This window comes from Hydra vulgaris, chromosome 10 (assembly GCF_038396675.1).
Source record: "Hydra vulgaris chromosome 10, alternate assembly HydraT2T_AEP".
NCBI classification, from domain to species: Eukaryota; Metazoa; Cnidaria; class Hydrozoa; order Anthoathecata; family Hydridae; genus Hydra; species Hydra vulgaris.
In genome coordinates, this window is record NC_088929.1 from 51,188,340 (window position 1) to 51,216,219 (window position 27,880).

Here is a 27,880-nt window from a genome sequence, read left to right on the forward strand (position 1 = left end):
AGATGTTTTCTCCGCCCTTGCGCTTATTTACTCCTGCCAAGGCCTATATATATGTGTGTGTGTGTGTTTTTGTGTTATTGTTTTGCATCGCAAATTTTCTCTTTGTCTGTATGTTGCATCAATCTATTATAACTGAAATCAATTACTTCAGAATAAAATGTTTGAAAAGTTTTTAAATTTGATATATTTATTTTAATTTTTTTTTGTTTATAGTTTTATAATTGTGATTGCAACAAGAGTTTTGATTTTTTTTAGACACAAGTTATACATTTAAATAGTACTTGGTTGTTTTTGAACCATTAGAAAATTTAATGGCTTTGGTTGTTTACTCAGCAAGTATTACTTATAAGTATTTACTTAATATTGAAGAATAGTTTTTCGTTTTGCAGAAATAATGTTATATAAATTTTATTAAGAATGTAATTATGAGCAATCAATTACGTAAACATCAGAAGCAAGTAAGTTTCCATGTTGATTCAAAGTATAAAATTCTAGAAATCATTGGAGAGGGAGCGTACGGTGTAGTTTGCTCAGCACTAGAAAGTACAACAGGTCAGCGTGTAGCTATTAAAAAAATATGTGATGTTTTTGATGTGCCTGCCATAACAAAAAGAACCTTAAGAGAGTTGAAGATTTTAAAATTTTTTAGACATGATAATATTATAGCTATCAAGGAGATATTAAAACCCCCTGATGATATCAAACTTTTCAAAGATGTTTATGTTGTTTTGGATTTAATGGGTAGTGATTTGCATCATATTATCCATTCAAAACAAGATCTTTCAGAAGAACATGTTCGGTATTTCCTCTATCAAATATTAAGAGGTCTTAAGTATATACATTCTTCAAATATTATTCATCGTGATTTGAAACCAAGTAATTTGCTTGTTAACAAAGATTGTGAGTTGAAAATCGGTGAGTGATTTTATTAATTATTTTCATTTTTAACAATTTTTGTTTAATAGCATATTTTTTTCAGCTGAGTTTTGAAAAATAAGTTAAATATAGTGTTTGTTTTGAATATATTTATGAGTTAGACTTATATCATATCAATCTATAAGAAAGTATTTCTAAGATTTTATTGGGTAATTAAAATGTTTTTTTAATACAATATAAAAAAAATTATTTTTCTTACAGTTCTTTATTATAATTTTTTTGTTGTTGAGTTTTTGTATCATTTTGTTTCCTTTGGGTTTTTTGATCTGATTAGAAACAAGTTAAGGGCAATTGCAGGCCTTGCAACCTATTATAAATAAGTTATTGTATCAGTAATAACTGTTATAAATATTTTTATAATAAATATTTTAAATAAATTTTTTTATCACTTATTACTGTTATAAATGTTATAACTTATTATAAATAAGTTATTATATCAGTTATAACTGTTATGAATATAAAATTCATAATGCGTAAGCTTTAAGAAAATCATAAAATTCTTTTATTTGCTTTTTGTTTTTTTTATCAACTTTTTGAAAATTTTTATTCGTTTTATTAAGTTTTATTCGCGTAAAGCTGAGCAATTAAAATTGCTTAACTTTACATGAATAAAAATTTGAGCAAAACTGCTAAAGTTTTTGTTCACATAAAGCTGACCATTTACTGAGTGAAAGCAATTGCTCATTTTTATTAACTCAAACAAAGCAGAAATTTTGTTTCATTGAAATGTTGTGGAATGTTTTTCTTTTGGTTTTTTAAAATATAAAATAATTTATTTCTTTTCTTAACATTTAATACATTTTTTTTTTCCTACCAAAAACCAAAATATATATATTTAATATTTGGTTTTGTTTTTTCCTTAGTTTTGTGTATACAGTTTTGCAAGAACCAATTATTTTCTATTGCTAAAAAATCAGCAAATAATAAATGAAAAAACAAAAGTTCATTTAGCTTTGCTGCTGAATTAATAAAAAACAATTTTTACAAAGCAGTTGATATTCACTTATGCATATGTTACTAAAAAAAACTTTGTGTAAATTTTCGATTCAAAATTAGAACACAATTACAAGAAATTTCATTTCTAAAAAAATGAAATAAAATGTGGAAAAAATGCCTCATAGTTTAAATGAGCAAATTCAAGCAAAATATCATCTTTTTTAAATAAATTAAAGCAAATTTCAATTAAAAAATGACACAAAAATATCGCTTAGTTAGAGTACTATTTTTATTAGAAAATCAAAGTATTACGCATTCCTTTAACAAATTAAAAATTGAAATATTGATTTAAATAATTATTCTATTAAAACTTTTTATAAAGTTTCTGTAAGGAAATTTTTGTTTAAAAAGTACCATGAGATAAAAATTGTCATAAAATAGAAATAAACAAAAATAAAAATTTTTCTTAAACTAGGTTTAATAAGTTCAGAGATGCCAGCACACAAAAATGCTGGATGGTCATTTTTAGGCTGGCATGCACGATTTTAAATTCAAATCTTCATTTGCTATTTAAAAGAAAAAAAAAGAAAAAAAAATTTGAATAAATTCTAAATGAAATAATTAAAATAAAAAAACGGTAGAAAAATAAAAAGTACAAAATGTTTTATATAAATATTTATATAAATGTTGAACAAAAAACACAATAAAAACAGAAAGTCAAACATTTTGTTTAATGGGATTTCCAAGTGTGGAGACATGTTTATTTTGTAAGTAAACATTGGAAAATAAGTTTTAAGTTTATTGGTGTTACCTAAACAAACTGTTTATTGAGATATGAACAACATTTGTTGTTTTGCAATTATATTTCTAGTTAAGAGGTTTATATAAACTATGCATGAGGTTTATATAAAATTTGCATAGTTTTTTGTAAAAATGTTGTTGTAAAAATATCTGGTTTGAATAAGAAATGAAAATATATAGAGAATAGCAATAGAAATAGAAATAAATAATAATAATAAAAATAATATTAAATAGAAATAAAAATAGAAATAGCAGTCTTCAGATATTTCTAGCTAGAGTATAGCATTTTGAAATTTATTATTTGTGTAATTTTCAAACTATTGCAACATTAACACGTAAAAAAAAAAGATGATAAAAATATATCTTTAGTTTACTCAGGTAGCCTAAAATATGATCAAAATATTTTTGTTAAAATTGTTAAGAAAATAATAAAAGTATGTTTATTGTGTTCAAACTTCTAATTGTTAAAACAAAGAAAAATAAAAAATCATGCATAGAATTAAAATGCCTTAAATAGTTTTTTTTAACTTTACAAGCTAGATTTTTTTTTTTTTTTTCAAATTTTTAAATTAAACTAAGCTTTGTTAAGTTTTTCTAAGCTATATGTTGCATAATTTTTTTAAAAGTTCATATCTCATTATGAACTTATATGACATTATAAATAATGTCATTATGTCCAGCCCTCGGAATTAATACACATAGAAATAAGGTTGGCAAAATTAAAAATGGTACAAAAAAATTTGGTACAAAAGTAAAACCTTGGTACCAAATTTTTTTTTGTCAACCTGATGCCGACCTCTAACAGATTAAAGTTAGCTTCAGGGTCAACCAGATTAAAACCTCATTTTTTCTAATTCCGAGGGCTGTATGTCATTCCTATAAGTAAAATGCGGTAGTGGTGTAGTGGTAAGAGCGCTCGCTTTGTAAGTGAGAGGTTCGGAGTTCGACTCCCACCACGTCCCTGGAAGTACCGCGCTCAACCTAGTTTCTCCGCGCAGCGGCCTTGCTCGGCAAGGTTCGTGTTTCGGAGTTAAAGAGTTGAGAGAGGGTTGCACCACGAAAACAACTAAAAAATAAAAACACAAAAAAATGAGTAGCCTCCTCGACTGTAGTGGCCCCCCTCGGGCCTTGGGGAGGTGAATAATCTAAAAAAAAAAAAAAAAAAAAAATCTTTATTCAACGATTAAAAAAACTTCTTATCAAACACGTATTTAAGGTGATTTTGGCATGGCAAGGAGTCTTCTATCTTCACCAATTGAGCAAAAGCGTGTAATGACAGAATATGTTGCAACTCGCTGGTATCGAGCACCAGAGCTGATGCTTACTGTGCATCAATTCACTAAAGCTATTGATATGTGGTCAGTAGGATGTATTTTTGCAGAAATGCTTGGTAGAGCTGCTCTATTTCCAGGAAGTAATTATCTTAACCAACTTCAGGTATTTTTTTATTTTTTTTACTTCAATTCACCTCCCCAAGGCCATAAAGGCCACTATAATTGTGGGAGGCTACTTTAATTGTGGTTACAACCCACCCTCAACTCTATAACTCTGAAACACAAAACTTGACAAACAAAGCCACTGTGCAGAGAAACAATTTGAGTGCAGTACTATCAAGGACGTGGTGGTGTAGTGGTAGAGCGCTCGCTTCATAAAGGGAGAGGTTCTGAGTTTGATCTCCACCACGTCCCTGGTAGTACCACTCTCAACTTATTTCTCCCCGCAGTGGCCTTGCTCTTTAAGGTTCATGTTTTGAAGTTATAGAGTTGAGAGAGGGTTATAACCACAATTAGGTAGCCTCATAATCTGCAGTGGCCTTATCAGCCTTGGGGAGGTGAATTAACAAAAAAAAATATGAATAAAATAAATTTATTTTTAAAAATATCTTTTTTTATGTTGTTATAAAAAAAATGTTCTCATTGTGTATTATCTTTGAAACCTGTAGTGAGTTAAATGAAGTTGCAATATCATTTCTCTACCTTATAAGAATTTTATCTCTTCTTATGAGAATTTTATCTCTTCTTATGAGAATTTTACTTTTTTTAAACATAAAAGTTTGGTAATAGTAATACTTTTACTCAAATTATGTTTTCAAGTCCCTGTCTTTGTTTAATAACTGCATGTAATTTTTGAAAGAGTAACAACCTAGATGAAAATGACTTGGGAGGAACTAAAGACAATGGCAGTATTTATAGATAAGAGTAAATGATATAAAATTGATGTAACAATGAGACCAAAATTCAAGTTTAGTAGCTGGAACCAAGTTATGTTAAATATGTGTTTCTCACATATTAAACATAACTTGGATTTATAGAAAAGGCATTATATAAAGAAAATAATTTAGTGAGTTAATCAAAAGTAAGAAAATTGCATTCTTAATTAGTAGACCCTTAGCAGATTCAGATGTTGTAATTTAATTTGCTTAATGGTTTCAGAAAGTGATCTGTATTAAAAGATTTGATAAGATGTAAGTTTAGCCTGATGTCATTCATATATATAGTATATCATTCATATATATATAGTATGATGTTATTTATATATATAGTATGTCATTCATATATATTTATTTAGATAGGACTATCAAGGTTATTACAATGTCTTAAAATAACTGAGTTAAAATTTACCTGCCCCAGGAAGTTTTATTATTTTTTTTTTTTTATTATTACTTTTTTTTTAACATCTTTGCTTCCAACAAGGCTGCAAGCAACCACTATTAGAGTTAGAAGTTACTGAAAGAGAAAAGACGAAGCTTATAGAGCAAGATAATGATTGACAGAAGACTTAAAAGATTACAAATTATATGAATCATGAAAGCAAGATTAAGGAAGTGAATTCCAAAGAAATGATGTTCGAGGAAAAAAACTAGAGGAATAAGAGTTTTTGGAGCACTTAGGAACAGTCGCAGAAAAAGGATGAGCCTTAATTGAATGATAAGTAACACAAGAATGAATTTTAGTAGATGGCACTTTAGAGCAGTGTCCATTATAGTATTTGTAGAAAAGAGAAAGAGAAGCAACATAATGAATTGCGGAAAGTAAAAATTGCAAATTTCACATAAAAAGTTTGACTATAATAATATTCAGAGAGTATTTTATTTAAGAGTGTTAACATTTTAAAAGATGTTTTTTGTTGCTTATTTATACTTTTGTTGCTTAAAGCTTATTTAGTGTATCGTAAAATAAAAATGAAGATCATTTTGATCAATAAACATGTCTACTGATTGACCATTGAACCATTGCAACCTCAACTAAACATGTCTACTGAATGACCATGATGAACCATTACAACCTCTCCTACAGCCACCTTGCAAGCAACTTGCAATTTTAGTAAAAGTAAAGTTGTTACTATACTTTTCAGATTTAGTAAAAAATATTTAAAAACGCTTTAAATGTGTTTATAATGTAGTTAAACTTGCCATTATAAACAATTTTATGCAAAAATTATAATGTCTAATATATGAAGTAATAAAGTTATAAATGAGTTGGGTTTAGAAGGACGAACAGACATCAGTTACAAAGGACGTAGAGTGGACATCAGTTAGTTGTAAAAAATTAGTTTTCCTGTTGTGCAAAAACAAAGTTTAGTCTTCAACAAATATAGTTACTTGTTTATGGTGATTAAAAATAATGAACTAATTATTTTGTTGTGTCTAATTTTTTTAAAAAGTCCTGAATATAAATATATTTTTATATTTTAAGCACAAAGTTATATTTATATATATTATAATTATATATATTCTAAACACAAAGTTATAGTTTAAACACAAATATGCTCTTAATTTCAATCTTAAAGTTGCTAACCTTTTTTACCCTTTTGGGAGTAACTTAATCAAAAAATACAGAGATGACATAAGTTTTTATTCATTAAGGTTAAATTGCTTCTTATCTATATTCCTAAAAATGTTAGTAAATACTAGTAAGATTAATATTAAGATTTTTTATCAATAAGATTAGTATTAAGATTTTTAGGAATGTAGGTAACAAGCAATTTAACTTTAATGAATAAAAACTTATGTTATCTCTGTATTTTTTGATTAAGTTCCTCCCAAAAGGTTAGAAAATGTTAGCAACTTTAAGATTGAAATTAAGAACATGTTTGTGTTTAAACCTTCTAATGCTTGTAGGGTTCTTGAATCTGCAATCACAATGATTAATTGGCACTTTAGTCTTGTGTCTCAAGTTGAGGCTTGGAGAAACTTTAGAATTTTTATTCAGAAGTTAAGTTTTTTATCAGTTTTCTTTAGTGTGTCAATGACACCAAGGCTTGTTTTTAAAAATTCACCATCAGTTCTATATTTTAATGAAATGATCTCTTGAGTGTACCTTGTCAAAAAGAGCTCAATAGTTTGCACAATTATGTGCAATGTCTGTGTTCTCTGTTTCTATTTTTTTTTTTTTTTAATGTTGACAATATAAAAAATTATACCTAAAGAGTTTCTTTAGGTATAAAGCGAACATTGATCATGTATTGTGTTTGGAGAGTATTGGCCAAAGAACTTTGTGCTTTTGACTTTTGTATAGAAAGCAATGAGTAACTTTATTTTTAAAATTTTTTATCTTTTTTTATCATCACAAAGAATTGGTGTTAAATAGATATAAAATTCAAATTTTTTATTTTATAAAAGTATAAAAAGTTGTATAACATTCTCACCGAGAAAAGATTTGGAAATTTGCTTTAGTTGTAACTTGGTTTTACCTTTAAATTTTCTTGGAATTCATTGTAAGCATTCTCTCAGAATTCATTGTTAGTTAAATCGAAATACAAAAAATGTCACAAAATAATATTTTCGCAAAACATTTAGTTGAAATTTTTGGTGAGAAGGAAGCCTCTTTTTAAAAATATTATTTGCACCCTACCACGCCCTATCCTTTTTCCAATAATCAAAAGGTTATATGTTAATAACTTATTATTAAGTTAATTTTACAAAAAAAAAAATTTAATTTTTAGCTTATACTGAGTGTTGTTGGTCTTCCTTCTGTAGAGTTTCTCAGTACAATATCATCGGACCGTGTTCGAAACTACATAACAAAATTGCCACACAAAGATGCTGTTCCGCTATCAAAAATGTTTCCAAATGCTTCTGCAGAATCTATGGACCTATTGAAAAATTTGTTAGTACTTGACCCAAAATACAGGTTCTCAGTAGAAAAAGCATTAGATCATAAGTTTGTTGAAAGGTGTTATTTATAGTTTTTAAATATTTTAAATGTTCAATTTTACAAAAAATATAAAGTTTTATTAAACTATTTCTGTTTATTTTACATATTTTTCATAAAATATATTTTCAGGTATCATGACCTTGATGATGAACCCACTTGTGCTGAGTTCAGGTACGATATTGAAAGTCTCCCACTTGATAGAGATATTTTAAAGGAGAAGATTATCAAAGAAGCTTTGGATTACCACCTAAAGCGAGCTAAGCCAAAACTAGCCCCAGTGCAGATAGACTTTTCAAATGAGTTTATTAAACCTGAAGATATAGTGCTGAAAAATACTTCTGTAGAAGTTTCAGTTTCTTCAGAAGGTTTTTAGTTATTATAATTGCTTTATTTTTAAATAGTTGCATTTAGCTTTAGTGCAACTTTTTTTCTCTCTGTTTTGAGCACTGTATATATATATATATATATATATATATATATATATATATATATATATATATATATATATATATATATATATATATATATATATATATATATATATATATATATAAATTATGTTAGTGTATTCTACAAGCAGAGTGCTCAATGTTCTAAAAGAACAGAGCAATAATAAATTAATAAAAAACACTTATCTTATTTTTGTTTTCTTCAACACTGTGTTTCACCATCAGCAGGTTCATCAGGAAGAATGTCTAAACATAAAAAAAAATTCAAAATATAGAAAAATTATTTCACAGGAGGTTGGAAATTGTTTTAATTATGTAATAACTGTAGTATTTTGCAACTAGGAAGTTGCATCAACTACATTAGATGATTAAAAAATCATGAAAAGAATTCTTTAGAATTAGGATAAATTTTGACTGGTCATTTGTTCTTATAATTTTTTAAAAGGAACTTATTTTCATGTCTACAAATATATATATATATATATATATATATATATATATATATATATATATATATATATATATATATAAATTAGTAAAAAAATATATATATTTAAGCAACTTTTTAAAATGTATTCTACAAAATAGAGTGTTCAATGTTCTTAAAAGAACAGAGCAATTATAAATTAGTAGAAAATCGCTTAACAAAAATTTTTTTCATTTACGCTGTGTTTCTTCAATAAAGACTCATCAGAAATGAATGATCAAATTAACAAAACTTCAATTTATATCAAAAATTAAATTACAGGAAGTCGCAAATGTCTTAACTACTGCAAATTTTCATACATTTGTGGAATTTGCTGACACTATTATAAATAGAATTCTTTAGAAATGATTACTTATATAATATAAACCATTATTATATATAAAACATTATGTAAACCAAATTTTCAATACAAAATCCTCGTAGGTTATTGGTTCCCTCAAAAAGTGAGATTGGACATGTAAGCAAAATTAAATTTGACAAAATTAACAATATTCTTAGAAATAAATTAAAGTTGTAACTAAAAATACTACTGATGTTATAAATTGGTTCTCCATAATTGAAAATAAAAATGACTGTATATTTATTCAATTTAACATTAATGATTTTTACCCCTCAATAACTGCAGATATTTTAGATAAAACAATTGAATTCGCAAAAAGCCACTCAGTTATTCCTGATGAAACAATCAGTATAATAAAGCATTGTAGAAAAACCTTACTTTATTTTAATAAGGAAACTTGGAAAAAGAAAAACATACATGACTGCTTTGATGTAACAATGAGAAGTTATTGCGGAGCAGAAATTTGTGAATTTGTTGGACTATATATTTTAGATTTATTAGGTAAAATAATCAATATAAAAGATTTAGGCTCCACAGCTCGATAGAATTAGAAAAGACATAAAAAATTTTAAAAATATTGGTTTTCAAATCGAAATAAACATAAATTTAAAAAATGTGAATTTTCTTGATGTCATATTTAACCTCTCTGAAAATTCATATAAGCCTTTCAAAAAAGGAAACGATGAATTATTGTGTATTAATATTAACTCAAATCATCCACCCCAAATTCTAAAACAAATCCCGATTTCGATTAACAACAGGCAAAATCAAAACTCCTCTAATGAAAATGTATTCAATTCCTCTAAAAGAATATTTGAAGATGCCTTTAAAAAAAGTGGTTTTGAAAATTTTGAACTAAAATTTGACCCTGAAAAAAAGAATACAAAAAAACGAAATAGAACTAGAAATGTAATTTGGCTCAACCCCCCATATAGCAAAAATGTTTCCACTAACATAGGAAAAGTGTTTTTAAAATTGGTTGATAAGCATTTCCTGCCCTCTAATAAATTACATAAAATTTTTAATTGAAATACAATTAAAGTAAGCTACAGTTGCACAAAAAATATGGAAAGAATTATAAAAGGTCACAATAAGGCTTTGTTAAACAAAGAAGAAATCCTAAATGAAAAAACTACAGAAAGTTGTAATAGTAAACAAAAAAACAATTGTCCAATGAATGGAAGTTGTTTATCAAAAAATGTGGTATATAATGTGTTGTTTCCTCTAAAAATGTACCTGATAAACAATATATTGGCATAACAGAGGGTGAATGGAAAAAACGTTTTGCCAATCATAAGCAATCTTTTAAAAATAAAAAGTATTCAAAAGACACCATGCTTTCAAAACATATATGGGAATTATAAGGTAAAAATATTGATGATTTTATAGTGAATTAGTCCATCTTTAAAACAGCGCCTGCATATAACATTTCCAAAAAATGCATACTTGCATACAAGAAAAATTTGAAATAATTATTCATGCAAACCAAGAATGCTTATTAAACAAAAAATCGGAATTAATTTCTAAATGTAGGCACGAAAATAAGTTTCTCCTAAAAAACTATAAAAATAAATGAGCTCAAATAATAGTTACATTAAATCCCCCTTCATAAGTAATCATTTCTAAAAAATTCTTTTTATAATCTTTAACAGTTTCTATAATTAGAGCAATAGAGCGAATCTGTTTTTCCACGTCTCTTGCATGGTTCTGATTTTGTTAAGTCACTTAATGATAAAGCTGAATTGTTTGCTAAAAACTTTTTATCAATCTCATCTTTTGATTCCTATAATCAAATCCTACCTGATATAGCCAACAAATAGTTTGATCCATTTCTTGACATTTGTATTACTCCAGCTTCTGTATCTAAAGTGATTTCCTGCTTAGACAGCTTGTGATCTGGACAACATAGCTGTTATAGTCTTGCAGAAGTGTTCTCTGTCTTCTTTCAAAACTATTTATCAAGTGATTATCAGAGTTTTATTTTTCAGCACCCAGAACTACTGGAAAATTCTGGAGAGCAATTTGACTTGTCTAACTACCATTCCATTTGTCTTCTTCCTATTATAAGCAAGGTTTTTGAGTTTTTAATTAATAAACACTTATTCTCTCATCTTGAATTTAAAAACTTTCTTTCTCATCATCAATATGGATTTCGATTATCTTGTTCTACTGCTGGTTTGTTAACGATAATAACTGATAGGTTTTATTATGCATTAGATAGATGTGGAGAGGTTTGGACTATCACTCTTGACATTTCTAAAGCCTTTGATAAAGTTTGGCATGCTGATCTTCTCCATAAGCTCTTTTCTTATATTGTATCAGGTAACATCTTTAAGGTTATTGAATCCTTCCTTGCCAATCATAGTATAAAAGTTGTCCTAGGTGGACAGCACTCTTCTTCATTTCCTGTAACTTCAGGGTTTCCTCAATGTTTTATCCTTGACCTTATACTTTTTTTAATTATTTTTCAGAAATTCTCAGGTGGCATTGTTTGTTAATGATACTACCATTTGTTCTTGTCTTGATAAAAAGCCAACACTCTCTGGTTGCTTCAAGGAGTGGGGGGAAAGATCTAGATAATCTACATCTTTCTATATTCATTAAGGGTATTCGATGAGTCATCTACTCTTCTAGGGTTATTTAGTTCTGTCTTTTAGGATTAACTCTTACTTTCAATCTTTCTTGAAAACCATGTAAAAAATCCATTGCAAAATGTATGTATGTATGCATACATGTATGTATGTGTGTATGTATGCATGTAAGGAATGGAATTAACATAAGGAATTAAAGTTGTCACACAACTTTTAGATATTAGGTTTAGTGTGACATTTATAAATAAATTAGTCACATGACTTTTTAAAAATTAAGTATGGCATGACTAAAGCACCATTGTGTTGCAATTTACTAAGCCCAATTTGTTACGTCGCATTTAGAGAAACTAAATTTGGCATGATAAATTGGACTTGATGATATGCGACACAATAGTGTTTTTAAGTGTCCCGTGACAAGTAAAAATTTTAAATTTCACATCATGCCTTAATAAAATGAATAAGAAGAAATAATAAAAGTTATGTTTTAAAAAACTATCAACAAATAAAAATAATAAATTTTGAATTGATGTTTTTAGTCTACATAACAAGTTTAATAGTTTCTAAATATCAATACACAACACTTTTCACCAAATATCAATACACCACAACACTTTTCACCAAATATCAATACACCACAACACTTTTCACAAAGCTTTGCATTTTTTTTAGCCAGAGCTAAATCATATATAGTTAGTGAAAGTCCAGGATGAAAGACCATCTAATCATCACATGCTGTCTTATAATTGATTGTTCCAAATATTGTAAAATTTATATATTTGAGACATTTGAGGTGGAATAGTTAAAACATCAATTTTATTATCTTTACAATAATTAATTGATTCAATTGTCAGATGTGATTCATGATTATTAAAAACAATAAGTCTAGAAGAGTCTTTGCTGCATCTCAGATGATTTATTATAATTAGAACATTGTTGTGGAGCTTTCTCTGTTCCTAGTGGCCCATCATCTACTATTCTTGCTACCAGTTTTTGTAAAGAAATATCATAAATGGTGGTAAATGGTTAACCAAAGCATTTAATTGTGCACACACAGTAACAATCTGCTCATGCTCCCCTGAATTCACTTTTGAAACTTGCTTAATATGGACAGTAGTAATACCTGACTTGTTTATACTCATATCTTGCTCTAGTCTATAATTGTACAGGTCTAATAAACTTTTTGTGTTTTCAAAAAAGCTTCATTCATATTATTACACAAGTTGTCTCATTTTTTCATCTCACTGTTTCATCTCACTGTTTTTGAAGTACAGCAAACTTTATTGAATAAAATTTGCTTTATTGAATAAACCGCGCTCAACTTGTTTCTCCGCGCAGCGGCCTTGTTTGTCAAGGTTCGTGTTTTGGAGTTATAGAGTTGAGAGAGGGTTATAACCACTATTAAGTAGCCTCCTCATCTGTAGTGGCCTTGAGGAGGTGAATAACAAAAAAAAAAAAAATTTAAAAAAAAGTTTATTAAACATGCAATTTTTAAGTCAATTAAATTCTTTCCCTTCTTCATTAGAAAATGTGTGTGACTGTCTATAAATTAGAGCGTATTTAATTTCACTAGTAGAATTTTTATTTTTTGTACATACCTTTTGAGAGACATAATTAAAATTTGATGAGCTTTAGCAGTTCCACAAATACTTTTACCTTTTAAAAGGTTATTCACAGCTGATTTCATTTTTATTTTTTATCTATCAGTATTCTTTTCTGAACACTTTCTCTTCTCTTATATTTTTCATCTACCAGTATTCTTTTCTGAACACTTTCTCTTGTCTTATTTATTCTTTGCCTACTGTGATTCTTTGTGTACTTTGATTCTTAAAGAAAAAAATAAATATAAGTATCCTTAATAAAAATTACTAAACTAAAATAATTTTTATTATTTTAGACATTTTAGTAAAACAATATATATATATATATATATATATATATATATATATATATATATATATATATATATATATATATATATATATACAATCCTCGGAGTTAGGAAAAATGAGGTCAGCAATTTTTTGCTGCCCTCAAACACTTTCAGGTCGGCAGTTAGGTCAGCATTGCCGAATACCAACCCAAATTCAGAGGGTTGTATGTATTATATATATATATATATATATATATATATATATATATATATATATATATATATATATATATATATATATATATATACGCATATATATGCATTTATATATATAATTCTTTTAAGAAGTAATATATTTAGCAACCAGATAATTGTCATATTTTCTTTAGCTATTCCTAACATTCCAAAATCTGTAAATGGTACTGATATACCAACAAAGCATGCTATAAAGCGCAAGCAGAAGGATAAGATAACAGGCGTTAAGGTTGAAAATGTTAAAAGAAAAGTCACCAGTGTTGAGCTTACTTCTGCTGATAAAAATCTTTTGGATCGCTGGTCTAATATGCAAAAGTCAGCAAAAGCATTTGTAAACCCAATAAGAAATCATGCTGGTGACTTGATTGGTAACTTGGTGCAGAAAAAAAATATAAATAATCAAGAATCTGTAAAAGGTTTTTTTTTAAATAGTTATATAGAAATATAAAAAGTAGGACAGTCCTAAATTTATTGAAATATTTTTATTCGATTTACTATAATATTATCAATTTCAATTATAATATTGATAACATTTCTAACAACCTAACCCTTATATTTACAAAAACAAGTATATATACTGCAACATACATACAACAATTGTATCACATTCTATAACATCTGATGCTCCACTAACATTGTCACAACTGTGTAATACAGCATTCAACAGCAACAATAACATTAAACACCAATTACAACCACAACCTTAACAGCAGTGTGACAGTAATTAAATTGAAAAATATGCAGTGTAAAGTCCACTCTGACTATAAACATGTTGTTAGCAACTGTATGATCAGAACTAGAACCATAATGATTAATACAATGCAACAGTATAACAACAACAAAATTAACATTAGAATTTTAAATTACATGCAAAAATAATAAAATTAAAAAACAACTTGAGACAACACAGTAATAAAATGGAAACCATAAAACACAAAAGTTAACTTACTAAATACAACTTATTAATTTAAAACACTTTACAAAAATGTTTGTTTGTTTGTTTTTGTTTTTTTTTTTTTGTTTTGTTTTTTGTTTTTTTTATTATACAGATTTGTTTAAAAATATTCTTTATACAAATATTAAGTTAAACAAATTTTTTTATTTTTTATTTAATAGGTCAATCAATTATTAGACGTGTTTCTACTTTCCAGTTTACGAATTTTGTTCCAACAACAAAAGATGGACATGTAGAGCTCGTTAAAGAGGAATCTCTACACAATTCTGTTACTTCATCACATTTCAGTGTTGCTTCATCACATCTAGTTGTTGCTCCATTGCATCAAACTGTTGCTTCATCGCATCTCACTATCACTTCATCACCTCTAATTGTTACTCCATCACATGTACCTGTTGTATCATCACAACAACCTGGTGTTTCCTCGCATGTTGGGGTTGCTTCATTACATCTACCTGTTACTCTATCACATCTTGCCACAACAGCTTCTTCTGTTTATTTTATCTCACCAAGTCTTACCAATAAAGTGTCATCAGTCTCAATGCATCTTTCTACCCCAGTCTCTTCTCTTGAGAAAACACCACAACAACAATTAAGTAACTTTTTTGGCTTTTTATTTACTTTTTTCTTAGTTTATATTAATATATTTTATTTATATTATATATTAATAAATTATATATATATTAATAAATTATACATATATATTAATAAATTATATATATATATTAATAAGTTATATTATATATTAATTAATTTTTGATTTCTTTACTGACGATGTTGATTAAATTTTTTAGGTTTTTTTTTTGTGTTTTAGATTCTCAAAATGCTATTCTTGTACCAGTTAGTGCAGTTTCTATGTTTAATATAGAGAATAAACCTTATATTTTGGTGCCAAATATACAAATAATGAATCATCCGATTCGAATAGCACCAAAGATTTACAACAATATTTTGCCTGCCGAATCATCAACAGACAACAACCACAGAACAGTTTCTCTTTCAATGAATGGTGCAATGATAGTAAGCTCATGTGCAAGTTTAAAACCTGTTATTACTTCTCAGCTTAGTTTTACTTCATCTGAACCAAAAGAAAGGGTAGCAAGAACAAAAGAAAGCGTAGCCTCAACAAGTGATCAATTGCTGCCAGTATTGAAAAACACATTAGAAAAATCAGTGAATTTATTTAATAATAAAAAAGTAGAAAACATTGTAAGTAAAACAGTAAATAAATCTAATGTGAACTTAGTAAGTCTGAACTTAGAGAGTGGAAACTTAGAAAGTTTTCAAGTATTTAATGACTTAAATAATAGTGAAACTAAATGTTTGTTCTCTGGGGAATCTCATTTATCAGAACTTTCAATAAGTTCTTCGGATTTGAGTTTTACAGCTAACTTATCAGCTGATGTTGAAAGTATTTTAAGTGAAAAAGAACCATTTGAAAGTATTGATACCTTGCCAACTCTTTCACATGGTGGAGAGGAAAAAACTGATGAAAAAGACACTTTATTTAGTTACATTAGCACAACTTTACCAAACACGAATCCTGGTGATTGGTCAATTGTTAAAAATATGTTGCTTAATACAATTAAATTAAAACCAGTTAATAATGACACTGTAATACCTCACTTATCTGAAACTGTAATTCCTCTTTTACCTGAGCAAAGTTCACTTTTAGTTTGTGATGCTTCTAAAATAAAAACTAAGGTAGAAAATGACTGCCTAAATAATTTGCACAAGCAAGTTAACACCACTGAACTGAATCAAAATATACCCCATTATAATGTTAGTATTTTAGAAGAAAGTAACTCAAAGACTTTCAATGATAAGTGTTATGATTTTGATTCAAGTTTTATAACAAATAGTTGTGTTCAAAAAGCTTTTGGTAATGCATGTTCACAGAATTCTTTATTGTATTCTCGAAATTCACAACATCCTAATAGTTTTGAAGAAAATAATAGTAGATTTTTAATAACACCAAAACCTGAAAATAGTGTTGAAAATCAATTAGAAGTGCCTAACATTGAACCTCATAATGTCTCAAGAGGTGACAGTTCTGATATATTCCTTACAACAATTATGACCACACCTTACACACCTCGTAGTGGAGCTGCTGGATATGGTTTAGGAATGGATTTTGAAGATTTGTTAAGCGCAGGAGACATGTAAGAGATTTTTTTTTAAATAAAATTCAGTTATGTTTTATTCTAAAGTTGTGTTAACATTATATAGCATATATAAGGTTATGTATTTTAGAATACTTGTGTTTTGGATGTTTTTAACTAGGGGAGTATGGGGAGGAGAGAGTTAGTTTCTCTTTAAACGTCTATACAATTATATCAAGGAAATTAAAATTAAGCAAAATATAGTATAAGGAGCCCAAGGTAATGTGGTTTATTAGGTTTCTAATAGTGTTTAAAAAAAATATATCCAAATTTTTATTGACTTGAACAATATGATCCTGTCTATTTATGGACAGGTAGGAGTTAACGATCAAATAATTATTTCAAAATTAAAGTTAGGTATTGTCTAAAACTAGTCAAGTGAGAATGATGTAAAAAATAATATTTAAGTAGTTGAGAATAATAAATCCTAAACTTATTTAAATAATTAATTAAACAAATAAAATAGACTTCAAGAAAGTTTACATTCTGTGTTAATAATATCATAGTAACTAACCAAACAATGAAAAAAAATAATATTGTTTTGTATAATGTTAACCAATAACAATTGAACTCCCATTTGTGGAACAACTGAAGTGAAATTATGTTCACATCTTAACTAAACCTTAGAAAATTTAGAGTTAATTAAACTTACTAAAACATTTTACCAAATTATTTATCAAGATATTAACAATCAAACCTTTCATTTTTTAAACTATATTGTTTTTTGCAAAAGAAAGTTTTGGCTTTTTGATTTTTACTTTAAAAAAAAATTCTGGTTTTGTTCACGCATTCTTTGGCGTTAATAAAAATAAATATTAATATATATATATAATATAAGTTAATATATTTTTATTAAAATTTTTGTTAATAAATATATTTTAACAAACAAATAATATATTTTTGTTTAAAATGTATTAATTATTTGTTGATAATTAATATATTTTAGTTTTTGGTTTTTCCCTTTTTTAATATTTTACATTTTAAAATAATAATTTTTGGAAAATAACTTTGATTTGTTGATTGCCAGTGTTTGTTTGTTTTTTTTGTTTTTTCAAGAAAAGCCAAGTTTAGTTAAATTTTTCATTTTGTTTCTGACAACTGAAATATACTTAAATCTAGCAAAAATAATTTATTATAATCAGTAAAGATGAATTAAAAAAGCGAAAACCTGAGCTTGTGTTTAAATTAAAAACCTCAACAGTAGACACACCATGCATTAATCAAATCAGATATTTTTATTACAAACAAGTATAGCAGAATCATCATAGAAACAATTGTCATAGAAACAGAAATAAGATCTCGAGTATTAGGCTTAAAAACAAAAAATGATGAAGTTGCAAAGCAAAAGTTTTTTGTTCACAATAAAGCTTGATGTTGAAAGTTTTATTAAATCAAAACTTATTTTACAAATTTAAGAACAAACTTTGTCTCTGCACTTAGAGATTCCTTTTAATTTAATACTTTTCCAGCATAATACATATTTTTTGTTGCTTCAAATTTATGTAAAACATATTTTAAGTAATACAATGTTCTCTAAGGTAAATATTGAGATCACAATTATTCTGAGATTTTTCTATCTGAGATTGTCAAAAGTAATTTCCTTTTTTTAATTTTTTTTTTTTTTTTAGTTTACTTGATATGTGGGTTTTTTTTTTTAGTTTGCTTGATTATGTGGTTTTTTATTACAATTCTGTAAATTGTAATAAAAATTGTATTTCTTTGGTGAGTTTTACAAACTTTCAATTACTTAATCTTTTCTCAATCCAAGTTGATCTTTTTCTCAATCCAAGTTCAGGAGTGTCTTCTTAATAGATCATTCAAATCATATTTGAAATCTTCTCCCTTTCCTTTTCCTTACAATACTTTCCAGCTTTAGGAAAAAAGATTTCAGACCTGATAAAAAAAATCTGATGACAGATCAACCAGTATTACTATTTTAATGTTTTACTTAATGTTATTTTAATGTTAAATTAAATCAAAATGTTGCAGTAGCATTAGACAATTTCCGTCAGTTTAATCAAGTATATAAGATAAATTCTCAGAAATAGTTTATTTTTTTATTCAACTATTTTTAACATTAAAAGCTTTTTCATAACTGCACACAATTCAATATCTATTAAAATATTACTGTCATAAAGAAATATACCTTTTTTTGTTAAATGCAGCTATGATAATAGAGGTTTTATGTTTTTTTGAAAAACCAGCCCTACATATGCAGCTACTTGGTAAGTATTTGTCCAGGATTGTGGAGCAGCCATTAATTGATAACTGCGCTATATACAGTCTTAAATTGCTTTGTAATTCCCCCATTAAATAACTGTTTGTAGAATGAAGTGGTCAAAATTGGCAAAAGTCAAAATGGCTTTAGTTAATATTGCTATGGCAACTGGTTTTACAGTCATAATACATTAGTAACAATTTCTTTGTTGCCAGATAAGAATTTTATAAAATGATTTCTAACAGCCTAAAATATTTCATTGTTTTTTGTCCTTTTTTATATGTAATTTCGAGAGATAAAAGAGCTCCTATCTACTTATGCTCCTTGGAATTTATTCTTGGAAAGATAAGTACTGGTGGAAGATATTGTTCAGAAGCACAGATTATATTATATTGTAAAATCTATTTTTTTTGTTGTATAAGAAACACATATATTGCATATTGAATGATTACCCAAATTGAATGATCACTCTCTATGAGCATTGTTTTTAGTAAAACCTATAGTGTGAAGCCTCAGGAATTCACGTTGTAAGTTTTGCACTTAAAATCAATTCGAATAATAAAATCTTCTGCCGGTTTTGTAAATTTTCATAAATACCTAGACATTGTATTTATTTATATATAATAAAAAATAAAATGATAAAAAAGTATATATAAAAATAATAATAATAAAAAACCTCAAGTGAAAATCACTTTTTAATGACAGTGAAAAGTATAATGATTATTTAGGACAGTTTTTTTATCGTTTATGTGATTTTCTTACAGAAGGCTCCAAAGTAAAATGCACCAACTTGCCTTTACTATTTTTAGTCTTCTCTATGTATGTGTTTATTTGTAATATGCATGTCTTCTCTATGTATGTGTTTATTTGTAATATGCATGTCTTCTCTATGTATGTGTTTATTTGTAATATGCATGTCTTCTCTATGTATGTGTTTATTTGTAATATGCATGTCTTCTCTATGTATGTGTTTATTTGTAATATGCATGTCTTCTCTATGTATGTGTTTATTTGTAATATGCATGTCTTCTCTATGTATGTGTTTATTTGTAATATGCATGTCTTCTCTATGTATGTGTTTATTTGTAATATGCATGTCTTCTCTATGTATGTGTTTATTTGTAATATGCATGTCTTCTCTATGTATGTGTTTATTTGTAATATGCATGTCTTCTCTATGTATGTGTTTATTTGTAATATGCATGTCTTCTCTATGTATGTGTTTATTTGTAATATGCATGTCTTCTCTATGTATGTGTTTATTTGTAATATACATGTCTTCTCTATGTATGTGTATATTTTTATTAAATTGTCATGCTGTATGCAAATATTACTAAATTTGATAAGTTTGAAGTTATTTTGGATTTAATCGTTTTGATTTTAAGGATTTGTCAAGATTAAAGCAGACCTGACTTGATACCTTTGCTTTATCAATTACCAGCTATGGGGGTCCTTAAATATCCTAATCGATTACATATTAAGTTACTTCTTTGATAATCAGTCGTTGTTTTTTTAAATGTTGATCTTACTGCATAATGTATTTTTTTATTTCTCTTTTTTTTTTTTTTTATAATATTTCTTTTTTGTTCCTTTTTATTCTATCATTTATTTTCAGTTTTTTTTTATATTTCCTTTTTATTTGGATTTTTTTTTAATTCTTATACCAGGTCTCCATGGTAAAGTACCCTGTTGCACTAAAATTTTCCGTTGCAGAGGTTGTTGCAACGCTAGAGTTTCCCATAGCCCCCCAAGAATTAATGCTACGTTAGAATTCCTTATGCCAGAAAACACTGCTAAGCTAAAATTTTCTTCTTTTACCTTTCTCATAGCCCCTAAATTTATTTATAACCTTGATCTAAAAGTACACCTTGCGTATGAAAAGGTTGAACGTTTTAAAATTAAGAACATGTTTAAACACATTGTTTACAATGTAAATTAAGAATGTAATCTTCTATCAAAAGGAGGTGACCTTAATCTAAGGCATCTTTTGCTAATAGTAAACAATTTGTGTATCGCCGTATTTTTTTTTATATTAGATTTAATCCGGTTCGTAATCATTTTTCTGAGCCTTTATCTGCATCTTTTTTAAATGAATGGCTCGGAATGAGTGACATCGATCATGATGATATTGTTGATCTACAAAAGGAACTAGAAGATTCTACATCATCGTTACTAACTGAAGTTTAAAATTCATATATATAAACCATTGCTGAGAATTTATTTTCCTATGTAATTATTGATTAAAGTTCATTTTGTTAATATATTATTAAAATTAAATTTTTATTACTTTAAGTATGTAAATTAAATTTTATACTTAACTTAGTTTTTACCAATTTTTTATTATTTTTATTTATTTTTTAATTTTTTTAAGTTAATATTCTTTATTTGTAGTAAAGTGGATGTCTCATTGATTAAATTTGACAGGAGTTAAATAAATTAAACTGTTTTTTTTTTGCTTCATTTCTATTATAAATACGTTTTTAACTAAGGTTTTCGGTTGTTTTTTTTTTTTTCTCAATACATCTTATCTTAATCTTAATCTTAATATATATAAAGGGCAATGTGTGTTTGTGTGTGTGTTTGTTTGTTCTCTATAGAAATCCAAACCGCCGGACCGATCTCGATGAAATTTGGCATGGGGGTAGTCCTCGAGGGGGAGAAGGTTCTTAGCTGGGTTTTGACCCCGATCCCCGGGTCAAGGGGGCCCAAAAATAAGCCCCCCTGACCCCGGGTCAGGAACGCCAATTTTTGGGACCATTTTTGTGTGCAGATATCAGGTAAGCCAGTTTAAATATTGGCCCGGGCAACGCCGGGTAACTCCAGCTATCTTATCTTCTTATCTTAATCTTAATATATATAAAGGGCAATGTGTGTTTGTGTGTGTGTTTGTTTGTTCTCTATAGAAATCCAAACCGCCGGACCGATCTCGATGAAATTTGGCATGGGGGTAGTCCTCGAGGGGGAGAAGGTTCTTAGCTGGGTGTCGACCCCGGACCCCGGGGTCAGGGGGGCCTAAAAATGGGCCCTCCTGACCCCGGGGTAAGGGGGACCATTTTTTAAATATTGGCCCGGGCAACGCCGGGTAACTCCAGCTAGTACATGATATAAAAAACCAAATTTGAAAGAGGTTCTTATATACTTCTAATGAGGTTGTATAAATAAAATAAAAAGAAATAAAAGGTGCTTATTGTTATGCGACATATGCAAATAAACAAGTTAAAACATTTTACCTAACATAACTAAGGGTGTATTGAAATAGAGATTCTAGTGGATATTATTTGTAAATGATTTCATCTTTAGATTCTTTTTTCTGTTTTAAAACTAATTTCGATTTAAATTTGAAACCTAAACCAGTTTTTTGAAATTACAATAAACAAGATTAACAATTCAACAGAACTTAAAAATGAAGGAATTGATTATTTCACATTTATTTTGCTTACTCGCATTATTAATTTTTGCTTAAAACTTTGAAGAAAATTGCGTAAATAGACTTCTAGGAACTTTGCATAAATCGACTTCGAGGAATTTTTTATATATATTATCTCATCTAATGAAAACGTAAATCTGAGCTCAAAATAGTCTTTTTTTCAAGTTTGATATATAACCCGATTTCTATAAAAGTTTTATTGGTTTTATGTATACGCATATATACATAAAACCAATAATGTGTGTCTATATATATATATATATATATATATATATATATATATATATATATATATATATAGACACACACATTTATATATATATCATCATCTCGTAAAATTATGCAAAATTTTAACGTTAAAAAACAGTTAAAATTTACGGCCGTCGGCAGTTGGCTTCTTACATTTTTAAGGTGGTACACTACCAAATATTCCAAAATGTTCAAATTTAAAAAAAAAAGATAAATTTTATATCAAAAAAAATTTCATTATTTTAAAATGCTATTTTATACATCATTTTACTTTGCCTCGAATTTACCAAAAAACATTTTAATGGGCCAATTCAAAACACCATAACTTTAGATATATTAACACAGCATCCATGAAATTTTTTACATATGTTCTAGACACGTCAGGTAAGGTATTAACATTTGGATTTTAAGATTTTCAAAGTACATTAAAAATTATATCAATTTTTTTACATCAAGTTAAAAAAAAAGACTTTTTTAGACCTTAACATTAAAAAAAAAAAAAGATTGGGGCAGAATTCAAAAATTTCGAAATGTCATTCCCTAGAATATTTTTTTTTTTTTTTTTTAGAAAATATTTGGTGTTGCACCATGTTAAGCAAAAATGTAAAGATTTGAGTTCCAAGCTTAGTTTTAACAAACTTCCTATTATCAAAAAAAATTTCGCTATTTAAAGAGGAACATTAATGCTTCTGTATTTCAAGAGCTTTACGCGCTTTCCGATAACTTTTTTTACTTCCTAATTGAGATTTTATTAGTTTCTCACTTTATTTCTCGCGATAATAAGTTCCTATGGGTGCCTATTACAGACTGATGTTACACTTAGTTTAAACTTTTTAGATCTTGCTGAGTTAAAGTTTTATATCTTATTGAGCATTTGCATGCATTTAAATAAGTTACGGGTTGAATATGTTAGGAATATTCTTAAATTATGAGTTGATTTGAAAACCACTATATATCCAACTTTCCTTAATATTTTTCATACTTTTGAAGATATTGATTGTATCCGCGTTAGTAATACAGTAAAAAGGTTTTCAGAATCTGATTAAATTTTATTGTTCTTTATGGACCGTTTACTTTTTTTATTAAAACGTAATACTTACCAATACGTTTAGGTTGGTTTTAGGAGTACTCATTTTCATTGAATGTTTGAAAATCTATCTCATTTTGTAAATGCAAATCATTGCGTATGGAATAAACCCTGTTAAAGAAACTTTTAAATATTGCGCCTAAAATCTTGAGGTCATTATTTAAGTGAGGTTTTATTTGAACAATTGTAAAGAAAACTATTTCTGTAAACATTAAATTCGTATTTGCCTATGATGTTATTTATTATTGTTATAACGAGGAACTTCTGTTTTCCCGTTCATTTTCGGTTATGTATTTTATTGCAGAATGATGCTTGTATAAGATATTTTGAAATTGTTTTGCTTTTTGATTGTTTTAAAATTTAGTGTGGCTACTATCAATCTTAGAAAGATTGATAATAGCCAAATTTAAGTCAAGAGGAGGATTTAATCCCATTCTTTTCTATCACGATATTCTTCGTGATAGAAAAGAATCCTTTAGTACGACCATAAATGAAAGATCTATTGGCACTGAATCTCTTCAATTCATAGATCTTGTTGTTCCACAAGAAATAACAATCTATAAGTTTTGTTTCTGAAACAGTAAGCATTTGTAAAAATCATCTCTATTTGATCAGTATGAATTAAAGTAGAATTAAGAATTGATGGGTTCAGTTAGCTGTATTAAATAAAATTTGAACTTTTTTTTATTAATACCTCACGATTTCGCTTTGCTAATAAAATCAAAGAAATTTTTCCAGATTTTTTTTCATTGCTTTTTTTTATTGACAAGTTCCATTTTCTTTACTAAGTAGTTTAATAATGCACAGATTGCCGATAGTTATATAACTATTAATAACACAGTTAATATCTAAGGGTAGAACTTTCAGATTTGTGAGCTTTAATTAGACCGTACAAACGATGTGGGATGGGATCACTTGGATATACTATCATACTCAGTTTTTTGAAAAAAGTTGTGAGATGTAAGTTTTTATTTTATAAATTAAATAGAAGTAGGGTCTTTACTTAAAACTCTTTTTGGACCATTTCTTTTTTTTTTTTTTTTTTTGCAATGTTTTGCTAACGTTTTATTGTGTTCTTACAAAACCGTAAACTTCAAATGGATATATATCAAGTTTGTTTTCCTTAACTTTTTTAAGAGCTCTTCTTTGTTCTTTTGTTAATTTTTGGTTAATTTTTTTACCTATTTGAAGTTTTTTTGATAGTTTTTTTCTCTGTGCATCTTGTTGTCATAATCTAGTTATATATTTATAATTAATACCTATGTAATCTATATACTTCAACAAAGGTATATACTGTGGACCAAGATTTAAAAGATCGCTTGGTCTTAAAATATCGATATTGCATTGGTTTGAAATATCGGTATTACATAGGTTTAAAACATTATCATTGCATAGGTTTGAAATCTCAGCATTGCATAGGTTTAAAATATCGGCATTGCGTGGGAATAAAAAAGTGTTCTTTTTATGCATTGTTAACTCACATATTATTGAGGTTATTTTTAAATTCGTCCTGAAGAAAATTAAACTAGAATCATGGCATCCCCTACCTTAAAGAAGCATCTATCGTGGTTTTTGAAAAAATCAGTAAATTTTTTATGTTTTTTTAAATTTATTATTTTAGTATTGTTTTATACAAAACTAACTTATTTCAGTAATAATATATTTTTAAAGATTTGAGATGTTTTTTTATCCGCAAATGATTTTTTTATTGCATTCTAAAGAAAATCGCTAACAATAAAAAAAAGTTTATCTAGTTTTTTTTATGGCTTAAAACTTATATATTTTTTTCGATAAAAGTTTAAAATAATTGTAAAAACATTAAATATTTTAAAATTTATCAAAATATGTTAATATTTTTTGTGTAACATTGTTTAATCCTTCACACGGTACACAGTAGGTAATTACGGTAATTTCGAATATTAAAATAGTTAGCACTTACCGTTTATGGAAATATTTTTTCGGACGTTTTTTATTTTGTGATGTTTTCTCTCTAAAAATCGATTAAGTAAAACTAAATTACCAACATAAAATAATTTAACCTTAGGGAGTATTTATTTGATATGTTTTTCATACTTTATTTATTATGTGAAATGAATTCGATTAGAAAGATGCAAGGTTCAAAAAAGAAAAAAAAAATATTCAAAAAAAGCTATTGTATTCCGAAGAACAACTGCATGCAACACTTAGAGCTTTGAATAAAGGTAAAAAAATTTCATGAGTCAGCAAAAAGTTTAATGTTCCTAAAAGTACCATACGGGACAAATTATCTGGTAAAAGCCAATCCAAACGGCAAAACTCTGGCTTTAAATCATATCTTGGAGAAGAAATAGAGAATGAATTGGTTGCTTGGTTAATGCAGTGCGCTAACATGGGTTTTGCGATAACAAAAAAATTATTTATTAAGACAGTACGAAAAATAGTTAAAGGGCGAGGTATAAAAACACCATTTAAAGATGATATCCCAAGTAAAAACTGGTTTTATAAATTTATGCTCCGTCATAAGGAATAATCGCAAAAACGAGCAAAGCATATTAGTAGAGCCAGAGGTCTTATAACTGAAGCATGGATAAGAAAATGGTTTAATGAGGTGTATGAATTATTAGGCAATAATGCGCAATACATTTATGATCCATCTCGTGTTTTTAATTTAGACGAAACTGGTTTTGAGGTAGCACCAAAAACTAGAAAAGTAATTAGCATTAGAGGAAGAAATGTTTACAAAGAATGCAACAACTGCGATAAAGAAAACCTTACAACTCTATTTTGCGTAAATGCAAATTGTGAATTTGCACTATCATTAACATTAGACAAGTATGCTCGAATGCCAAAAACTATTGCTACTGCGGCACCATCAGGTTGAGGTCTCGGTAAAACCAACAGCGGCTGGATGACCGGCGAATGCTTTTATGAGTACTTTTCAAATGTGAAGTTTGAAAACAACGTTACACCCGTATTGTTCCAGTTTGAAAAAACTGAAAATAAAGAATGGGGACGAAAAATTGACTTCAGAGAATTATTTGTTTTTTGGAAAAAAACTGAAATTTAACGATAGCTCCAAACCAACCTGTAGTTTAATAGAAACCAACAATAATGCATCGAATAATGAAATCGATAAAGAATCATATTTAGATATTAGCCGTACGCAAAATTAAAATATAACTACCCAGTAAGCACACAAACGTTTATTAAACGTCGAAACAACGTTTAGATTAAGGGTTTAGATTTGGTCGATTATACGTTCAGAATGAAATCCAGATTAACGTTTAGATCAAACCTCCATAAAACGTCGAGATTACAACGTATTTTCGACGTCTATTATAGGGTTAATAAAGGCATATAAAGCGTATATTATACGTATATAAAGCGTTTAGATTTAGTTCAATTAACGTATATAAATTGTTTAGATTTAGTCTAATAAACGTCTAAAACGTGTTTAGATTTAGTCTAATAAATGTATATAAAGCGTTTAGATGTAGTCTAATTGAACGTATATTTAACGTTTAGATTTAGTCAAATAAACGTATGTATATCGTTTAGATTTAAATCTAATTAAATCCAACCTAATATATATATATATATATATATATATATATATATATATATATATATATATATATATATATATATATATATATATATACACACACACACTTTATATGCTTTTCCCAAATATACAAATATTTTATATACTTATATATTATTTATAACTTTTTATAATTTACTCCTTTTATACTATATATACCCATTATAAACTTAAAAAATACGCTATAGTTTGGATTTACCTTACAAATAGCAGAGGGAAGGGGGGGGGGGTCCTTAAACTATATTTGTTTGTTTCAATAACTCTAAAAAATTTATTCGCATTATCCATTATGCCTTCGCACTAGCAATATTACAGTGAAATTTATAATATCAATTTACGTCTAAAAAAATCCATTTTGCAAGAACGCACCTAAACAAA

At 27.3% G+C, this 27,880-nt stretch overlaps 1 protein-coding gene across 2 annotated transcripts; it reads left to right on the forward strand.

Annotated features, from left to right (window-relative positions):
- Nucleotides 1–211: 211 nt before the first annotated feature.
- LOC100213301 (uncharacterized) lies at nt 212–21,433 on the forward strand. 2 transcript variants are annotated; one of them, XM_065808271.1, is made up of 9 exons: nt 254–336; nt 417–915; nt 3,890–4,110; nt 7,618–7,847; nt 7,959–8,194; nt 13,956–14,237; nt 14,938–15,372; nt 15,591–16,938; nt 21,193–21,433. In XM_065808271.1, the coding sequence occupies exons 2-9, from the start codon at nt 426–428 to the stop codon at nt 21,341–21,343; spliced, it is 3,393 nt and encodes a 1,130-aa protein (XP_065664343.1). In that variant the 5' UTR covers nt 254–336; nt 417–425; the 3' UTR covers nt 21,344–21,433. The 2 variants fall into 2 exon arrangements, with proteins under 2 accessions (XP_065664342.1, XP_065664343.1); XM_065808270.1 differs by having other exon boundaries at nt 212–915.
- The last annotated feature ends 6,447 nt before the right edge of the window (nt 21,434–27,880 follow it).